This window comes from Littorina saxatilis, linkage group LG8 (assembly GCF_037325665.1).
Source record: "Littorina saxatilis isolate snail1 linkage group LG8, US_GU_Lsax_2.0, whole genome shotgun sequence".
NCBI lineage: Eukaryota > Metazoa > Mollusca > Gastropoda > Littorinimorpha > Littorinidae > Littorina > Littorina saxatilis.
In genome coordinates, this window is record NC_090252.1 from 66,056,002 (window position 1) to 66,072,364 (window position 16,363).

The following is a 16,363-nucleotide window of genomic DNA, read 5'->3' on the forward strand; positions in this document are numbered from 1 at the left end:
TGCAACATTTTCTCGGCTTATGGGAGGCTTTGTCCCCCAGATCCCCCAGCGGGGCGTTGCCCCTGCACCCCACCGGGGCCTCGGCGGCCCCTGGACCCCTGCCTTCAGTTGGAACCCCCCACCCCCCCTCCCTCAAACGAACTTGGTCCGGCCCTGGGTCAGGTGTGTCGTCATTCATGCGTGAAGCAAGCTCTGCGGCATTCACAGGGGCGAGCATTGTCACAGTGGAATGTGGTGGGGGGTGGACAAGCTAGGGTCACTGGCACGTGCTCCACGGCGTGAACTGACATCAACATGGACGCTATTTCTGGTTTGACCTAGATCAGACTTATTGAGTACACACTGGTTAATATTATTTTCCTCGCTCTGATGGTTTGCATCAATTTGAGCTGTAAACTGAACATTGTTTCTGTTCATGCCTACCTTGGGACTGTGCTGTTCTGCTCTTCGTTGGTCTCTTCTTTGTTGGGCTGGTGGCTTGCGTCTCCATGCACCGGTCGGTGCGGGTGTCATGGCGAAACCCCGGTCTGTCCTTGTCATTTCTTAAGCGGAGAACGAACACTGCTCCTTCATCTGTTCCGGTCACCTTCCACGATGTCACCGTGTTTTTGCACAGTAAGGTGGATAAGATGTCTTCTGCAGCAATAGGAAGTCCTACGACTGGCATTTTGGAGTTAGAAACGCTGATAATTCAGGAGCTCAAAAAACGTGTGTTGCTCCTTTGGCACGCCGGACAACCAGGAGAGATAGAGAGAGAGAGACAGAGAGAGAGAGAGAGACAGAGAGAGAGAGAGAGACAGAGAGAGACAGAGAGAGACAGAGAGAGAGAGAGAGAGACGTGGTGTGTTGATTGTGTCACACAATTTTACCACAAGCCTGTGTACATTGCAGGCGGTGTGTCAGAGCCTGGGTGCAGCCAATACAGCGGAGGCCATACAGCTGTGCTGTTGCTCTGACCAACTGTCCCAGCCTGCATCGTACTGGCATGTGACACCCGCCGTGTTATCACAGCTGAGCACCTGGTGGCAACACAGGATGACTTGTGCTGTGGACACTCGGCTCACTGATCAACTTTACCTGGACATCGTGGCCAGGTGAGATAAACCACATCGTGGCCAGGTGAGATAAACCACATCATGTCAAATATGTCACAGTGCTTGAGCAAGGTTGTGTTTTTTGTTATTTAAGTATTAAAGCCCCACTCTGCCTCACATGCGGTTTACAGAACGATGACATCATTCACTAAAACAGTAATACTACACTGATTGGACACACTCACAATTGCATTCAACAACATTAAATGCCACTTATAGACCTCTTGAACTGCTATTTAGCGCGCGTAAACCACACGCCAGTTCTCGTGGTTTATCCAACCCCCGAGCCATCGCGTATCGGGGCCCCGTGTGACCCACTTTTTCATACATGATCAATTGAGTGGTTTGCGCTTTCAATCATACTCTATATATATGCAAAAGCATGTTATTGTGCACCTCTGAATTTAAAATACAACAAACGACTGACAGTGACACAAAACAGAGTGAAGACGCCTTCAAAGAAACTAGCGGTTTGCGGTTTGCCGAAAATTCGTCTGCTTTGGCAATGATAAGAACAGCTACTTTGATGTGATAGTCGCCCTGTGGCGATAGTACGTTTGTATGCAGTGTCACAAGCGGCTTTAATATTAGCATACTTTTATGCTGTGGGGTTAAATGTATTGTATTGGAGCGCCTGTGTTCCTCTATTTCGCCTGTCATAGGTAGACGCTGGTTAACTGCAGGTGTCTCGTGGAGCTCGTGCTCAGGTATTTCACGTGTGTTTTGCTTGTATTTTGTAAGGTGAACTCAGAGCTAAATTCGAGCTCGTAGATACTCCTTTTTATTCATTCGTTCTTTGCCTTTAGCCGAGGGAAGATAGCTTGCGTTCCAAGCGAATCCGTTCTTCGTTGAACGTAGGGTCTGTTTGCGTAGAGCAGATGCCGGAAACCTGTTATCAACGGCAGGGGATATGTATGGCTACTTCAATACAACCAGGATGTGGTATGTAATCATTAAATATTATGTTGTGTGTGTTACAGTTAAATTATTCTCAGGTTTAGTTTTGCTTATTGACTTCTGAAAACCGGTCAATCCAAGATGGCGGAATGTATAGTGTGCACGTGCGTGTGTAACTTTGTACTTGAACGGTATGAAGTTGTGAGTTCGTTTTGGAAAATGGTTTGGTATATGATTGAATGAACGTTTTGCTTGAAAGGAGAGTGATTGACAGTTTTGTTTATAGAATGAATTTGGTATTATTCGTTGGACTTCATACTTAGCAGAATTAAATGTATAAGTCCGTTGGTATGTGTGTTCGAGATGCATGAGAGTGAGAGTAGAGAATTATGTCCATTTAATCCTGCACTTGGTTGTTAAGTTATAAGGACGGGTGGGCGATGTTACTGTTACCGTGAACTAAGTCTTGCGTTCACCATTCCAGGTTGTTGGGTTTTCACCATGCTGAGGTCTTGACCTACTAGAGATGTCTGCCTGCTCCACTTTCGACGACGGCACTGCTCGCCTGGCAAGGACTCGACGTCACCGATGACTCCTGTCGCTTCGCACCACGGCCTCGTTGACTCCGGTTCATGAACGATTTCGGATACGCAAGCACGGTAACATTAGCCTTAGCCCGTCCTAACAGCTAAACGTGCAGGAGCTATAACGTCATAATGAACTGAGCGAAAGTGAGAGGTATGAAAGTTTCTAAATAATTATTCTTTGTTGTTATAGGCTTTAATGCTGGTTGATCTTTGTTGTCGTTGTGGATATTGCCGAAAGAAAGATTTGTATAGTTAGATAGAGAGTTGTGTGTGTATTTATGTTATGTATAATTGATTGTTTGTAAGAAACGTCCTTAATCTACTGTTCGTGTCAACTTGTGTTTTGTAGTCGGAAGAGCAAGATTGTTTTGAGTCGTGGATGACAGACTGCGTGCGTGTTTTGTGCATGTGTGCGTGACAAATGGGGGCTCGTCCGGGATCTTTATTATTACATCGTCACCTATGATTTTGCTCTGTTCGTCTGTTTGTTTGTACCGTCTTGTCAGGTTTGATTTTTGAATAGTGATGATTGAATAACATGCTTGTACGTGCTAAGGCTTAACCTGATTTTCACAGCGGCCACCTGTGAATACTAGCCGGTGCTGGGTACATGTCTCGACGTTGTTTATAGCATTTTTCCCTGTTGTAATTTGTCTGGAAATGTTGTAGATTGAGATGTTTTGCTTCAGAATTTTGTTGTGAAGTAGTTAGGTTGCTTTTTCATAGTTGGCGACTTAACCATTTTACATTTGTTGTGAGAAATCATGTCGGGATCCAAATCTCGCAATGCCGCTCTGGCAAGTTTTTCTACCCCTGATCATGGTAATTCTCCACCCCGTATGACACTTACCACGCCAAAGCATATGGATGGAGCTGCTGTTGACCCTATTGAAAAATCTAGTTCCCTCACGTCAGCTCAAGAAATTATAGCCGCTAGGGGACGTGCTTTGGGCGTTCGATCAGGGGCTGCTTTAGCAAAATACGTTCAAGAAGAGGAAGCAGCTCAACGGAGACTACTTCAAGAAGAAGAGGAAGCTCAACTGAGAAAAGAAGAAGCTCAACTGAGAAAAGAAGAAGCTCAACGAAGACTTCAGAGGGAGGAACAGGATGCTCAACGAAGACTTCAGAGGGAGGAAGAAGAAATCAGAAGAAAAGTACTTCGAGAAGAGGAAGAAAACGACCGCCGCCGACGTCTAGCTGAACTGGAAGAAGAAAGAGTTCGTGCAGAGATAGAAAAGACTAGGAGAGAAGAGACTACTTCAAGTTCTCGTAGTAGGGCTATTGAACCAGTTCGTCTGAAAATAGATCCATTTGATGAAGCCAAAGAGGATCTCGATACTTTCCTAGGACGATTCGAGAGAGCAGCAACTCTCAGTGGCTGGGACAGGGAGAGTGACTGGGGAGCTCGGCTGGGAGCTCTCCTAAAGGGGTTTGCTGCCGATGTTTACTTGGAACTGCCAGCTGAGGATGCGGGAAACTTTGATGTCATCGTGGACGCCCTTAGAGGATCTTTTCGCTGGACGGCTGACTCGTATCGTTCTAAGTTTCGATTCGCGGCCAAAAGAGGAGAGGAGACTTTTATACAGTTTGCTACCCGCCTTCGAATTTGGTTTGAACGGTGGAGGAAAGCCGCGAAGAAAGAGGAGACCTATGCTGGAATCCGAGACCTCATACTGATGGAACACCTGATGGACCATGTATCTGGGGACCTTGCTGATTTCATTCGGCAGCGCGAACCGGCGAACATCACTGAGGCCGCCGAATTAGCTGAGAGGTTTGCTGCATCAAAAAGAGCCAGGAAAAACCCGGTTACTGCGACTGGTCGAGTCGAGAAGAATACGAAGGACATTGCAAACTCTGAGGAAGACTCTGCCCCAGTTAGTCCCGTCCACCCCAACGGACCTTTTCCCAAGAGAAATTGCTACGGTTGCGGTAAAAATGGACACATCCGTAGGAATTGCCCGCATTCAGCATCGTCCTTCAACGTGAGGACCGTTACCAACGTGAGAACAGTTGTAACGACGCCAGGAACCACTGCTGCCACATCAGAGTTACCTGCCCTTTGTGACCCATGTAGCAAACTTTCGTACACTCCATTATGCACGGTCAGTATCAATCTATCACAAGTATCTGCTATTCGTGACACAGGCGCCGACGGACTGGTCATTGAGTCCTCGCTGGTAAAAGACTGTAACCTTAAGCAGGGAAGTCAAACTATTAGTCTCGCAGCAGGGAACGTTCAGAAGACTTGTCCTACTACGATCGTACATTTAGAGTCTCCATTCTTCTCAGGGAACGTTGTCGCTATTGTGGCTGACCAGCTAACATACCCCGTACTCATCGGAAACCGGATCATTCAGCCTGGAGGAGAAACCCTTGAAGTTCCTGTGTACCGGGCGAAAGCTCAACCTGTCAAGATAACTGCCATTACCCGAGCCCAACATGCGAGAGAAAAAGAACCTCCCAAAACCCTACGGATGAAAGATTCTGGTCTAGGTGTTACCAGAGAGAAGTTGATCCAGCTACAGACGCTTGACCCAACTCTGTCCAGGGTGCGGGAGCTGGCCAGAGGGAGGAACCCTACACCATCCGGGAAGAAAGGAAAGGTGAAATTCCTTTGGAAACAGGGCGTCCTACATCGCCTTTTCATAACCACGGAGAAGACCTTCAGTCAGGTGGTGGTGCCCGAGACTCTTCGTTCGGGTATTTTGAGACGATACCACAATGTTACTAAGACTGGTCATCTTGAGACAAAGAAAACTAAGAATAGACTCTGGCATTCGTTCTACTGGCCAGGGATGGAGGGCGACATCAGGCGTTATGTTCATTCCTGTGATGTTGGCCATCGAGCTTTACTCAAAGGAGGATTACCAAAAGCTCATCTCGGAAAGATACCCCCGGTGGATGACTCGTTCCGGAGAATCGCTGTCGACCGTGTTGGCACATTGACAGTCTCAGAGAGAGAGAATCGCTACAGACTGATCACCAGTCCCTTCAACCTCTACAGAAGACCAAGATGACGAACGGAAGTTTGAGGCGCTGGGGCCTGTTGCTTCAGACATTCACGTTCCGCATCTGAGCAATCCGGGGATGCGACAACGTCGGAGCAGACTATTACAGCCGCATTGTGTAGAATTTTTGTGACGAATCGTAGTTCGGTTTGAGTAGGGGGGTTTGTCACAAGCGGCTTTAATATTAGCATACTTTTATGCTGTGGGGTTAAATGTATTGTATTGGAGCGCCTGTGTTCCTCTATTTCGCCTGTCATAGGTAGACGCTGGTTAACTGCAGGTGTCTCGTGGAGCTCGTGCTCAGGTATTTCACGTGTGTTTTGCTTGTATTTTGTAAGGTGAACTCAGAGCTAAATTCGAGCTCGTAGATACTCCTTTTTATTCATTCGTTCTTTGCCTTTAGCCGAGGGAAGATAGCTTGCGTTCCAAGCGAATCCGTTCTTCGTTGAACGTAGGGTCTGTTTGCGTAGAGCAGATGCCGGAAACCTGTTATCAACGGCAGGGGATATGTATGGCTACTTCAATACAACCAGGATGTGGTATGTAATCATTAAATATTATGTTGTGTGTGTTACAGTTAAATTATTCTCAGGTTTAGTTTTGCTTATTGACTTCTGAAAACCGGTCAATCCAAGATGGCGGAATGTATAGTGTGCACGTGCGTGTGTAACTTTGTACTTGAACGGTATGAAGTTGTGAGTTCGTTTTGGAAAATGGTTTGGTATATGATTGAATGAACGTTTTGCTTGAAAGGAGAGTGATTGACAGTTTTGTTTATAGAATGAATTTGGTATTATTCGTTGGACTTCATACTTAGCAGAATTAAATGTATAAGTCCGTTGGTATGTGTGTTCGAGATGCATGAGAGTGAGAGTAGAGAATTATGTCCATTTAATCCTGCACTTGGTTGTTAAGTTATAAGGACGGGTGGGCGATGTTACTGTTACCGTGAACTAAGTCTTGCGTTCACCATTCCAGGTTGTTGGGTTTTCACCATGCTGAGGTCTTGACCTACTAGAGATGTCTGCCTGCTCCACTTTCGACGACGGCACTGCTCGCCTGGCAAGGACTCGACGTCACCGATGACTCCTGTCGCTTCGCACCACGGCCTCGTTGACTCCGGTTCATGAACGATTTCGGATACGCAAGCACGGTAACATTAGCCTTAGCCCGTCCTAACAGCTAAACGTGCAGGAGCTATAACGTCATAATGAACTGAGCGAAAGTGAGAGGTATGAAAGTTTCTAAATAATTATTCTTTGTTGTTATAGGCTTTAATGCTGGTTGATCTTTGTTGTCGTTGTGGATATTGCCGAAAGAAAGATTTGTATAGTTAGATAGAGAGTTGTGTGTGTATTTATGTTATGTATAATTGATTGTTTGTAAGAAACGTCCTTAATCTACTGTTCGTGTCAACTTGTGTTTTGTAGTCGGAAGAGCAAGATTGTTTTGAGTCGTGGATGACAGACTGCGTGCGTGTTTTGTGCATGTGTGCGTGACATGCAGGCAATACTCAATCTAGACAGGCACAGCAACAACCCGTATAAAATGTTTTAAGTCTTAGTCGACGAACATCTTATAAAGGGGAAAGTTGTATCGTTTACAGTAATCCTACTTCCCTGTCACCATTAGAAAAGAGCTGCAATTTCAAACTTTTAAAACTTCGAACTGATCTGACTTTGTCTTGATGATAAAAGAATTCTTTCGTGTATTAACAATTTTTGTCTCACAAACTGTCAATTTATTATTTAGATTATAAAAGTTAGGTCTAGCACCACAAAGAGGCGTCTGATTGAAATGGTACTATCGGCACGAAATATATCTTTTGAAAATTGTCTTGCTCTCATTGGAAAGCAGCCAGGATGTTCGTAAGCGGCAAGATGGAAGTATGTTTGTACTGTCTGTTAAAGCTCGGGGAGCTCTGTGATCAGAAACAGATGGTTTACGGGAGGCGGAGGGTGGCTTTAAGCTTTCATTTATCGTTGGTCTTATCTTAAGGATAAGGATACGGATAAGATTTTATATAGTCCTGTGAGGTTACCCTCATGGAAATTCGGGCTGCTTTCTCACTGGAGAAAGCGAGCTTCCATACAGTGTTCGACGCTATCCATTTATTTGTTTTACTGCATGCCCATAATTATTCATGTTTCCAAGCCCTGAGACTTTCGCTGTGAACTTGGGTTCTTTATCGTTCGCATGCGTGCACACGGGGTGTTCTGCACAAAGTTGACTCTTTGAAATAAATCCCTTGCCGAACATGGGGATCGAATCCACGCCGATAGTGACAACAGGTTTTGAAGCCAGCTCCGCTACCGACTTAGCTATTTCAACGGCTGTTGTGTGTTCTGTTTTTGTATTTTGTTTTGTTTTCGATTACAGGTTCGTTGGACCGGCCACCACGGTGTCTGTCCCCTGTTACAACAACGTTCGTGTGGAGGTGCGGACTGCAGGACAGGCGGTGGCGGAACTGGGGCGGAGGCTGGCACTTCTGGTTCTGACCCTGGAACAGCTTGACCTCATGAACCGAGACCCGGCACTGGTCTACATTACGGGAGCGCCAGGAACAGGTGACAATCTCACAGCTTCTTTCCCCAGATTGTTTGTTTCTTATTTTGTGTGTTTTTTGTTGTTGGTCTTGCTGCCGATGTTTGTCAGTTCTCTAAACGATTTTCTGTCGAAGCAAGATGGAACACTAAGCTCAGCCGTCTGTTTCGCGTTAAAGGCCAACATGGGCGCGCGGCAGATGTAGGCGAAGGGCTCTTAATACGGACCACTTTTTTGTGTGTTTCGAGTCATGCTGATAACTAGCTTGTTTTCTTGCGAAGTCGTTATATTTAGTCAAGTTTTTTTGTTTTGTGTTTGGTAGTCCTTCTCTCTTATGTTAACCGTTTGGCCTAATAAGTAATCAGAGTGAATTAGCTTTGATAGACATTCAGCTAAAATGAAATCACAAATGGTCCATATTAGGAGCCTGGGCGCCCATTATGTACCAGAGAAGAGGCTTCACGAATCACTGTATAACATGATACAACTTAGTGTGAAAGTCAGACTAATTAAGATATGATTTAGATTGATATGTGTCGGGTTGGTGAGAGCATTGTTTGAAGCACACCATGAAACTAAAGAAGCTTATCAAAAACATAGTGAAAAGAAGTGAAATTATCAACTTACACGAAAAGAAGACTATTTGATATTGTTTAAATCTCGAGGGTTAGTTATAGGTTATTTTCAGCGAGCTTCTCAATGAATGAACGAAAAAGACCTTTAGCTTTTATTTTATTCGATTTGTTGAAGGTGTACATGGTCCATATTAAGCAACACACACATACTTTGAGATTTTGCTTTTAATTTTGTTTGCAGTAGAAACTCAGGGTCAATACTGCTAAAATGAAACAAATACGGTCTTAGCTGTCATATTTAGCAATTTTTGTGTGATAACAGCTTTGGCTGTGGACAGCAAGGAGTCCGTTTTAGGCGGCAAATTTAGAGTGAACGCTGCCAAAAGTGAAAAAGCCCAACGGTTTTGAGTTTTGTGTTTTTGCAACTGTTTTGACATGTGCAAGTTATCCAGAGAGGGTGAATACAGCGAATTATATTGTTTTGAGTGCTCTAGCGCCGATAGTTTGTCAGAACAGGAGGTGGTCTATATCAGGAACCGGCCCATATTAGGAGCCCCCCCCCCAGCTCTATTTTCTCGTGCTGGCCGTTGCGCTCAAATTCATCTCTGTAGCCTGCTACTATATCAATAAGGCACGGTCTCCTACGCGCACTCGGCTACCTATTTAAGCCTCCATGAACAACATCAACAATTATAGTCGTTACTGTTGTTGTGGCGAACAATACTGACAGAACAATGTTTCTGATTTCACGGTGTGTCAACTGATTCCGGCTATACCGTTCGTACGGCAGATGTTTCCGTTCATACAGCGTCATTTTCGGCACTTGGTCGAGTAAATAATTGTGGTAAATCGTGTGGGCAGCGCACTTTCATACAATCACTTGTTGTTTTTGAAAACATGGTGATTCCGTTCGTACGCCATGATTTAGTTCGTACAAAAAGACTGTTTCTGTTCGTACAAATAGTGATTTAAACAAGTGAATGTACAAAAGCCATGGGTTTCTATAAAGTTCTGTCCAAGCGAAATATCATAACAGTCTATGCTTTTGGTGCTCATGTGCAAATCAGGGGTCAGTTTTGATGAAGCCCGTCCTTAATTGAGCACGAAGTCGACTTAACGAAGCTTCGCGAAGTCTTTATTCCGAAAACCCGCAACTACAGCGTTGTACTTTGACCCCTACTTCGCTGCGCAAGTTTTGACATGCGAAGCTTCGCCGTAGTTCGCAACGATATTGGTTTTTTTGTCAGAAGAGTGCTTTTTGATTCAAGATGGACGTAGAAATCACACTCGAACCGAAATGAAGGATGTGTATATCGGCTTTGGTTGACCCTAAGTGCGTAAACTAAACACCTACCGATATCATGTCATACTGCCACGCTTTGACATGTTGAATAAAACTCCAAATCCAAGTGTGCACACCACATGGCCACGTCTGTTGACTGGCCAAAACAGAACAAAGAACTTTGTGTTACAATTAATCTTACGCCAGTTGGTGACGTAAAGTACTCAAATGGAAGCAAACCTCGCGCTGGTCGAGACTACCAGCAGTCAAACATGCATATTCTGGCTGAAAGGCTGGAGACGCCAAGACAAGAAAAGATAAATGTATTCTCTGCCGAGAACAGAGTGCATTCCCTTGGACTTCGCGAAGCTATGCTGAAAGTAGTTCAATTAAGGGACGAATTCTCTTTTCGGAAGCTTCGTGAAGTGAGCAACGCGAAGGCGACTTCGTGCAATTAAGGACAGGCTTTACAGAGTGAGAAAAACAAGAAAATGTTGAAAAATCATGCAATGCTGCTACGTTTGACCGGCGTGTGCAATGTTGAGGTTGACTAGCACCTTGGTATTGATTGTACACAGAGCCCAATCAAATTGCTACCTAATTCTTGCGATATCACGAAAGTGCGCTGCCCACACGATTTACCGCAATTTTGTCCCTCGACCAAGTGCCGAAAATGACTCTGTATGAACGGAAACATCCGGCGTACGAACGGTTTAGCCGGAATCAGTTGACTGATGCCAGCTGGTTTGCTCAAATGACGTCTTAGTTGAATGCATGACGCAATGTGTATGACGTTGTTTTTTGTCAAGGTTACTTTATCGTCATCGTACCAGAAGGTTCCAGCTTTATCAGAGAACGGTTCATTTTGTGCACGCTGTGTGTGTTATCTGATTCCATGCAAAATGTGTCAACTGAAGGAAAGGTATCTATCTAGCTGAATCGGAGAAAAGTTTGAAACTGACATGTTGATTTAGTCTTAGAAATGTATTTTTCTATAATAAGAACTTTCGTGGCAGTTATATCCATTTTTATGCTTTTTGCTATGTTCCTGATGCTGTGTTTTGCGTGTGACTGGTGAAGCGGACTCAATGTCACAGAGCTTTGCTTGCACACTGTATTGTAATACATGTATATTTTTAAGGATGTTTAGTGTGTGAACAGGTAAGACGGTTCTGGTACTGCAGGGGTGGAGGTAGCTGATCGTGGGCCTACATCTTCCCTAACACCAAGGCCACGATGTGCAAGTCGTCGCAACATGTAACACTGCCTTATTTTCACATTGTTTTGCAATATATTAACCAAAATATATGTTGTTTTTCATCCGATAGGACGGTGGTGATGGTACTGGTGGGGTTGAGGTGGCTGCGACAGGGGCACGATGTGCACGTCGTCTCTACGTGCAACATTACCTGACTTTCACGGTCCTTTGTACTATACTCCATTCAATATGTTGTGTTTCAACAGGTAAGACGGTGGTGCTGGTCCTACAGGGATTGCGGTGGCTGCGAGACGGGAATGATGTGCACGTCATCTCGACAATGTACGACACCCGGGCCGTCAGCACATCCATCACACAACAGCTGGGGATGTCGCTGAGCGCGGGCCCAACGCCTTCCCTGACACCAGGCAGCGTGTCGTACCACCGATACAATTTCTGGAACAGGGAGGCTGATGTCGAGCAGGCAGTCACCGACCTCTTGGCGTGTGTGAAAAACGGCCACCTACACGTCTTGATCGACGAGGCGAGCTTTGACAGCAGGTTTGTGTTCATACGTGTGTGTGTATGTGTGTGTGTGTGTGCAGTGTGTGTGTGTGTGTGTGTGTGTTTGTGTTTATGTGAGACTGTGTGTGTGTGTGTGTGTGTGTGTGTGTGTGTGTGTGTGTGTGTGTGTGTGTGTGTGTGTGTGTGTTGGAGTGAGAGCTGTAACTGTCTGATTCATGTAACTCGCACCACCCTGTATGCCTGGAATAGCATGTTATTATTGAGAATGACGTCATTGGTGAAATATCAGGTGACGGCATTCATAAAGTTGCGGATAACGCATAACTAGGGGAAGGGCTCCTAATATGGACCGGCTCCTAATATGGACCACCTCCTGTTCTGACAAACTAACGGCGCTAGAGCGCTCAAAACAATTTCATTGGCTGTATTCACCCTCTCTGGATAACTTTCACATGTCAAAACAGTTGCAGAAACACAAACCTGAAAACCGTTTGGCTTTTTCTCTATTTTTCACTTTTGGCAGGGTTCACTCTAAATTTGCCGCCTAAAACGGACTCGTTTCTGTCCACAGCCAAAGTTTTTATCACACAAAAATTGCTACATATGACAGCTAAGACCGTATTTGCTACATTTTAGCAGTGCTGACCCCGAGTTTCTACTGCAAACAAAAAATATTTGCAAAATCTCAAAGTATGTGTTAACCCTAATATGGACCACCTTCAACAAATCGAAGAAAATACAAATCGAAGAAAACAAAATCTCAAAGTATGTGTTAACCCTAATAATAATATGGACCACCTTCAACAAATCGAAGAAAATAAAAGCTAAAGGCTATTTTCATTAATTCATTCAGAAGCTTGCTGGAAATAACCTATAACTAGCCTTCGAGATTTAAAAAAAATATCACAAATAGTCTTTTTTTCGTGGAAGTTGATAATTTCACTTATTTTCACTCTGTTTTTGATGAGTTTCTTTAGTTTCCTGGTGTGCTTCAAATAATGCTCTCATCAACCCGAAACAGATAAATCTAAAGCATATTTTGATTAATCTGACTTGCACACTAAGTTGTATCATGTTATTCTGAAGTATAGGGGGCTTTTTACAGTGATTCGAGAAGGCCGCTTCAGTGGTCCATATTAGGCGCCCAGGCTCCTAATATGGACCATTTGTGTGTTTTTCTGTATTTAATTTTTGCTGAATATCTATCAAAGCTATTTCACTCTAATTAGGCCTAGCGGTTAACCTAAGAGAGAAGGACTACCAAACACAAAATGAAACTTCTTAGCAAGAAAACAAGCTAGTTATCAGCATGAAACAAAAAGTGGTCCATATTAGGAGCCCTTCCCCTATTATCAGCTTTACCATGTCTCATGTGAGTGTGACACACATCTGTAACACCGTACAATGTCTCATGTGAGTGTGACACACATCTCTAACACCATGTCTCATATGAGTGTGACACACATCTGTAACACCATGTCTCATGTGAGTGTGACACACATTTCTAACACCATGTCTCCTGTGAGTGTGACACACATCTCTAACACCATGTCTCCATTCTGTGACGAACACACATCTCTAACACCATGTCTCCATTCTGTCTCACAGGGCTAAGAATGGTCCCCGTCACACACAGCTTGTAACACGCCTAGCGCAGCAAGTACCACACCTGTACCTGTGGTGTGCCGGTGTTCTTAACTGCGACATACCCCCAGCACTACAGACACAGGTGTTCACTGTCCCCCTCCGCTCGGCGCCCGCCGTCCTCCGTGAAATTCAACCCGTGATTCACAGGTATTATGTCGACGACTACAGCGACAGCGGCGTGCCTGCCCCTGGGGACGGGCTGAGCGTGATACGGCTGAGTCACCATGGCAACGCTCACACAGGTCGGTGGCCGTTGGACTGCGCACAGTGTGGTCAGGATATCGCTGCCGTGCTGCGCCGTCTGGGTGTGGGTAAGTTGTGTAGCTGATGATGATAGTGATTGTTGTTGTGGTGGTGGTGGTGGTGATGATAATGATGATGATTGTGGTAGGTTTGAGTGAAGGGTAAACCTTCCCGTTCCTTAATGGTGTTTTAACATCCCTCCCACCGCCCCTCCCATTCCCACACCTCCCCCCACCCCCCTACCCCGAGAATATGTTGGAATGTAATCGCTCACTTCAAAAGAAACAAAATAATGTTCAATCAAATCTGAAGTCAGTCTACCAGGGATACAAAAAAACCGACGTCATTTGTATTGACGTAAAATACAAAATTACGTCATGACGGCAAGTTTTGATGTCTGTGTTTGTCGAAAATGTACACACTTTGTGGTGATTTTATAAAGCAAGTGTGTGTGCAGGCTTGCGTGTGTGTGTGGGAGGGTGGGGGTGGTGTGTGTGTGGGAGGGCGGGGGTGGTGTATGTGTGAAAACAAATACACGGATAGGTTGTGTTTTGAAATGTAACGAATGTTTGCTTACATGAATATTTATCAGGACTGTTTTTAACCGTTAAAACCGTCTTTTCCCTGCAGGGAGGAGCGTCGCCAACAGTCCCTCCCGGCTGAGCTACCGCGACGTGTTCGTCCTGACCAGAAGCGGAGATCTACAGGATGACGTCACGGATGGGGCAGGGCGGGTGACGTCACCAGCTAGCGGCGTGGTGCAGGGACTGAAGGATGCAGGTGTACCGGTGAGTGTGTTGGGGTATCAAGACTTCCTACACAACAGGGCGAGGTGGGAGCGAGCTGTGCAGGACGTGGCGGTGGCGGCAACGGACACAGTGACAGTAGCGTGGTATCACTATGTGCCAGGCCTGGAGCGGCGCGTGGTGGCCGTGTTACAGGCCAGAGATCAGCGTGATGATGTAGGGAGGACTGATGAGGAGACTGATCATCATGACAGGCTGAATGCAGTATCACGCTGCACCACACAGCTCATCATGGTCCGCACGCCTCCTGTCACCACCACCCCGCCATCCCTTACAACAACCACTACCCCCACCACCCACGCCACAACCTAAACCACAACGACCGCCGACAGCACAACGAGCACCGCCACCACCAGCGACGACGACCACCACCACCATCGCCAAAAGGAGGAGAGATAGGAAGTGTGTCTTGTCGTGACATGTCGCCATCAACACTATCGTCACCACCTCTACGTAAGCTTCACCATCCACCACCACCACCTGTACAACAACAACAACAACAACAACAACAACAACAACAACAACAACAACCACCTCCATCACCACCACAACCAACAACAACAACAACAACAACAACAACAACACAACAACAACAACCACCACCATCACCACCACCACCACCACCTGTACAACAACTACTACAACAACCACAACAACAACAACCACAACAACAACAACAACAACAACAACCGCCACCACCACAAGAACATTGCCCAAAACACATCAGGTTATTCCTGGTTTTCGCAGAGTGTAATCACTTAGAGATTGCCAGAGACAGATTTTGTCAATTCTATGACGCAAAACAAGAATTGACGTCATCGTGCTTGTGTTTTACGTCGTTCAGATACACGGTGACTGCGCTTCGAAACTTTCTTTGATTTTTCACATGAAATATGTTTTGCCTGAAACACCAGTGACCTGAAGTAACTGACCACAAGCAGTAGTGAGAGATAGCAAAACATGGCATTTATTTTGAATAAAGATGTTTTTGCTCTTCTATCTGTCTTAGGCACTGTGTGTGTGTGTGTATATGTGTGTGTGTGTGTGTGTGTGTGTGTGTGTGTGTGTGTACAAGCGCGCGCATGAGTGTGTGTGTGTGTGTGTGTACAGGCGCGCGCATGTGTGTGTGTGTGTGTGCGTGTGTGTGTGTGTGTGGCCGCATAACATTTCCATTGTAAGACAACTCAAACCTGACACACTTACAGTGTTTTATGATCACTGTTGTCCACAAAGTTTGGTGACCTCTGGCAAATTTCGAAGTCTCCGCTATCACAAAAATATAATACCCAAACGGTGCATTACCGCAGACACATTCTACAACATTAGGTTAAACATGTTTTAACTAAAAAACGTAATACAGTAAGTCACCAGCTTATAACAGACGATCGACTTTCGGAAATAAGTGTATCGGGTTCGTATGGGTTGTGAGAGAGAGAATACACTTGGGTTTCTTCTGACACCCTCGCTAGTGATTGGCCCCTCAAATGTTTGTCCGAGTAAAGACACCCTCGCTAGTGATTGGCCCCTCAAATGTTTGTCCGAGTAAAGACACCCTCGCTAGTGATTGGCCCCTCCAATGTTTGTCCGAGTAAAGACACCCTCGCTAGTGATTGGCCCCTCAAATGTTTGTCCGACACACGCCTCGCTGGTGATTGGCCCCTCAAATGTTTGTCCGAGTAAAGACACCCTCGCTAGTGATTGGCCCCTCCAATGTTTGTCCGAGTAAAGACACCCTCGCTAGTGATTGGCCCCTCCAATGTTTGTCCGAGTAAAGACACCCTCGCTAGTGATTGGCCCCTCCAATGTTTGTCCGTGTAAAGACACCCTCGCTAGTGATTGGCCCCTCCAATGTTTGTCCGAGTAAAGACACCCTCGCTAGTGATTGGCCCCTCAAATGTTTGTCCGAGTAAAGACACCCTCGCTAGTGATTGGCCCCTCAAATGTTTGTCCGAGT

At 45.5% G+C, this 16,363-nt stretch overlaps 1 protein-coding gene across 7 annotated transcripts in view; it reads left to right on the forward strand.

Moving 5' to 3' along the window:
- Window positions 1-14,957, forward strand: part of LOC138974191 (uncharacterized) — a 61,206-nt gene extending 46,249 nt beyond the window's left edge. For 6 of the 7 annotated variants that reach the window (XM_070346904.1, XM_070346903.1, XM_070346905.1 and 3 more), the window contains 5 exons: window positions 892-1,094; window positions 7,969-8,156; window positions 11,455-11,749; window positions 13,322-13,671; window positions 14,234-14,957. In XM_070346904.1, the coding sequence (XP_070203005.1) occupies window positions 892-1,094; window positions 7,969-8,156; window positions 11,455-11,749; window positions 13,322-13,671; window positions 14,234-14,721 (1,524 nt within the window). In that variant the 3' untranslated portion in view covers window positions 14,722-14,957. Of the gene's footprint in view, window positions 1-134; window positions 616-891; window positions 1,095-7,968; window positions 8,157-11,454; window positions 11,750-13,321; window positions 13,672-14,233 lie in introns of those variants that run through there. The other variant, XM_070346907.1, reaches the window with a different exon arrangement.
- Window positions 14,958-16,363: the final 1,406 nt, after the last annotated feature.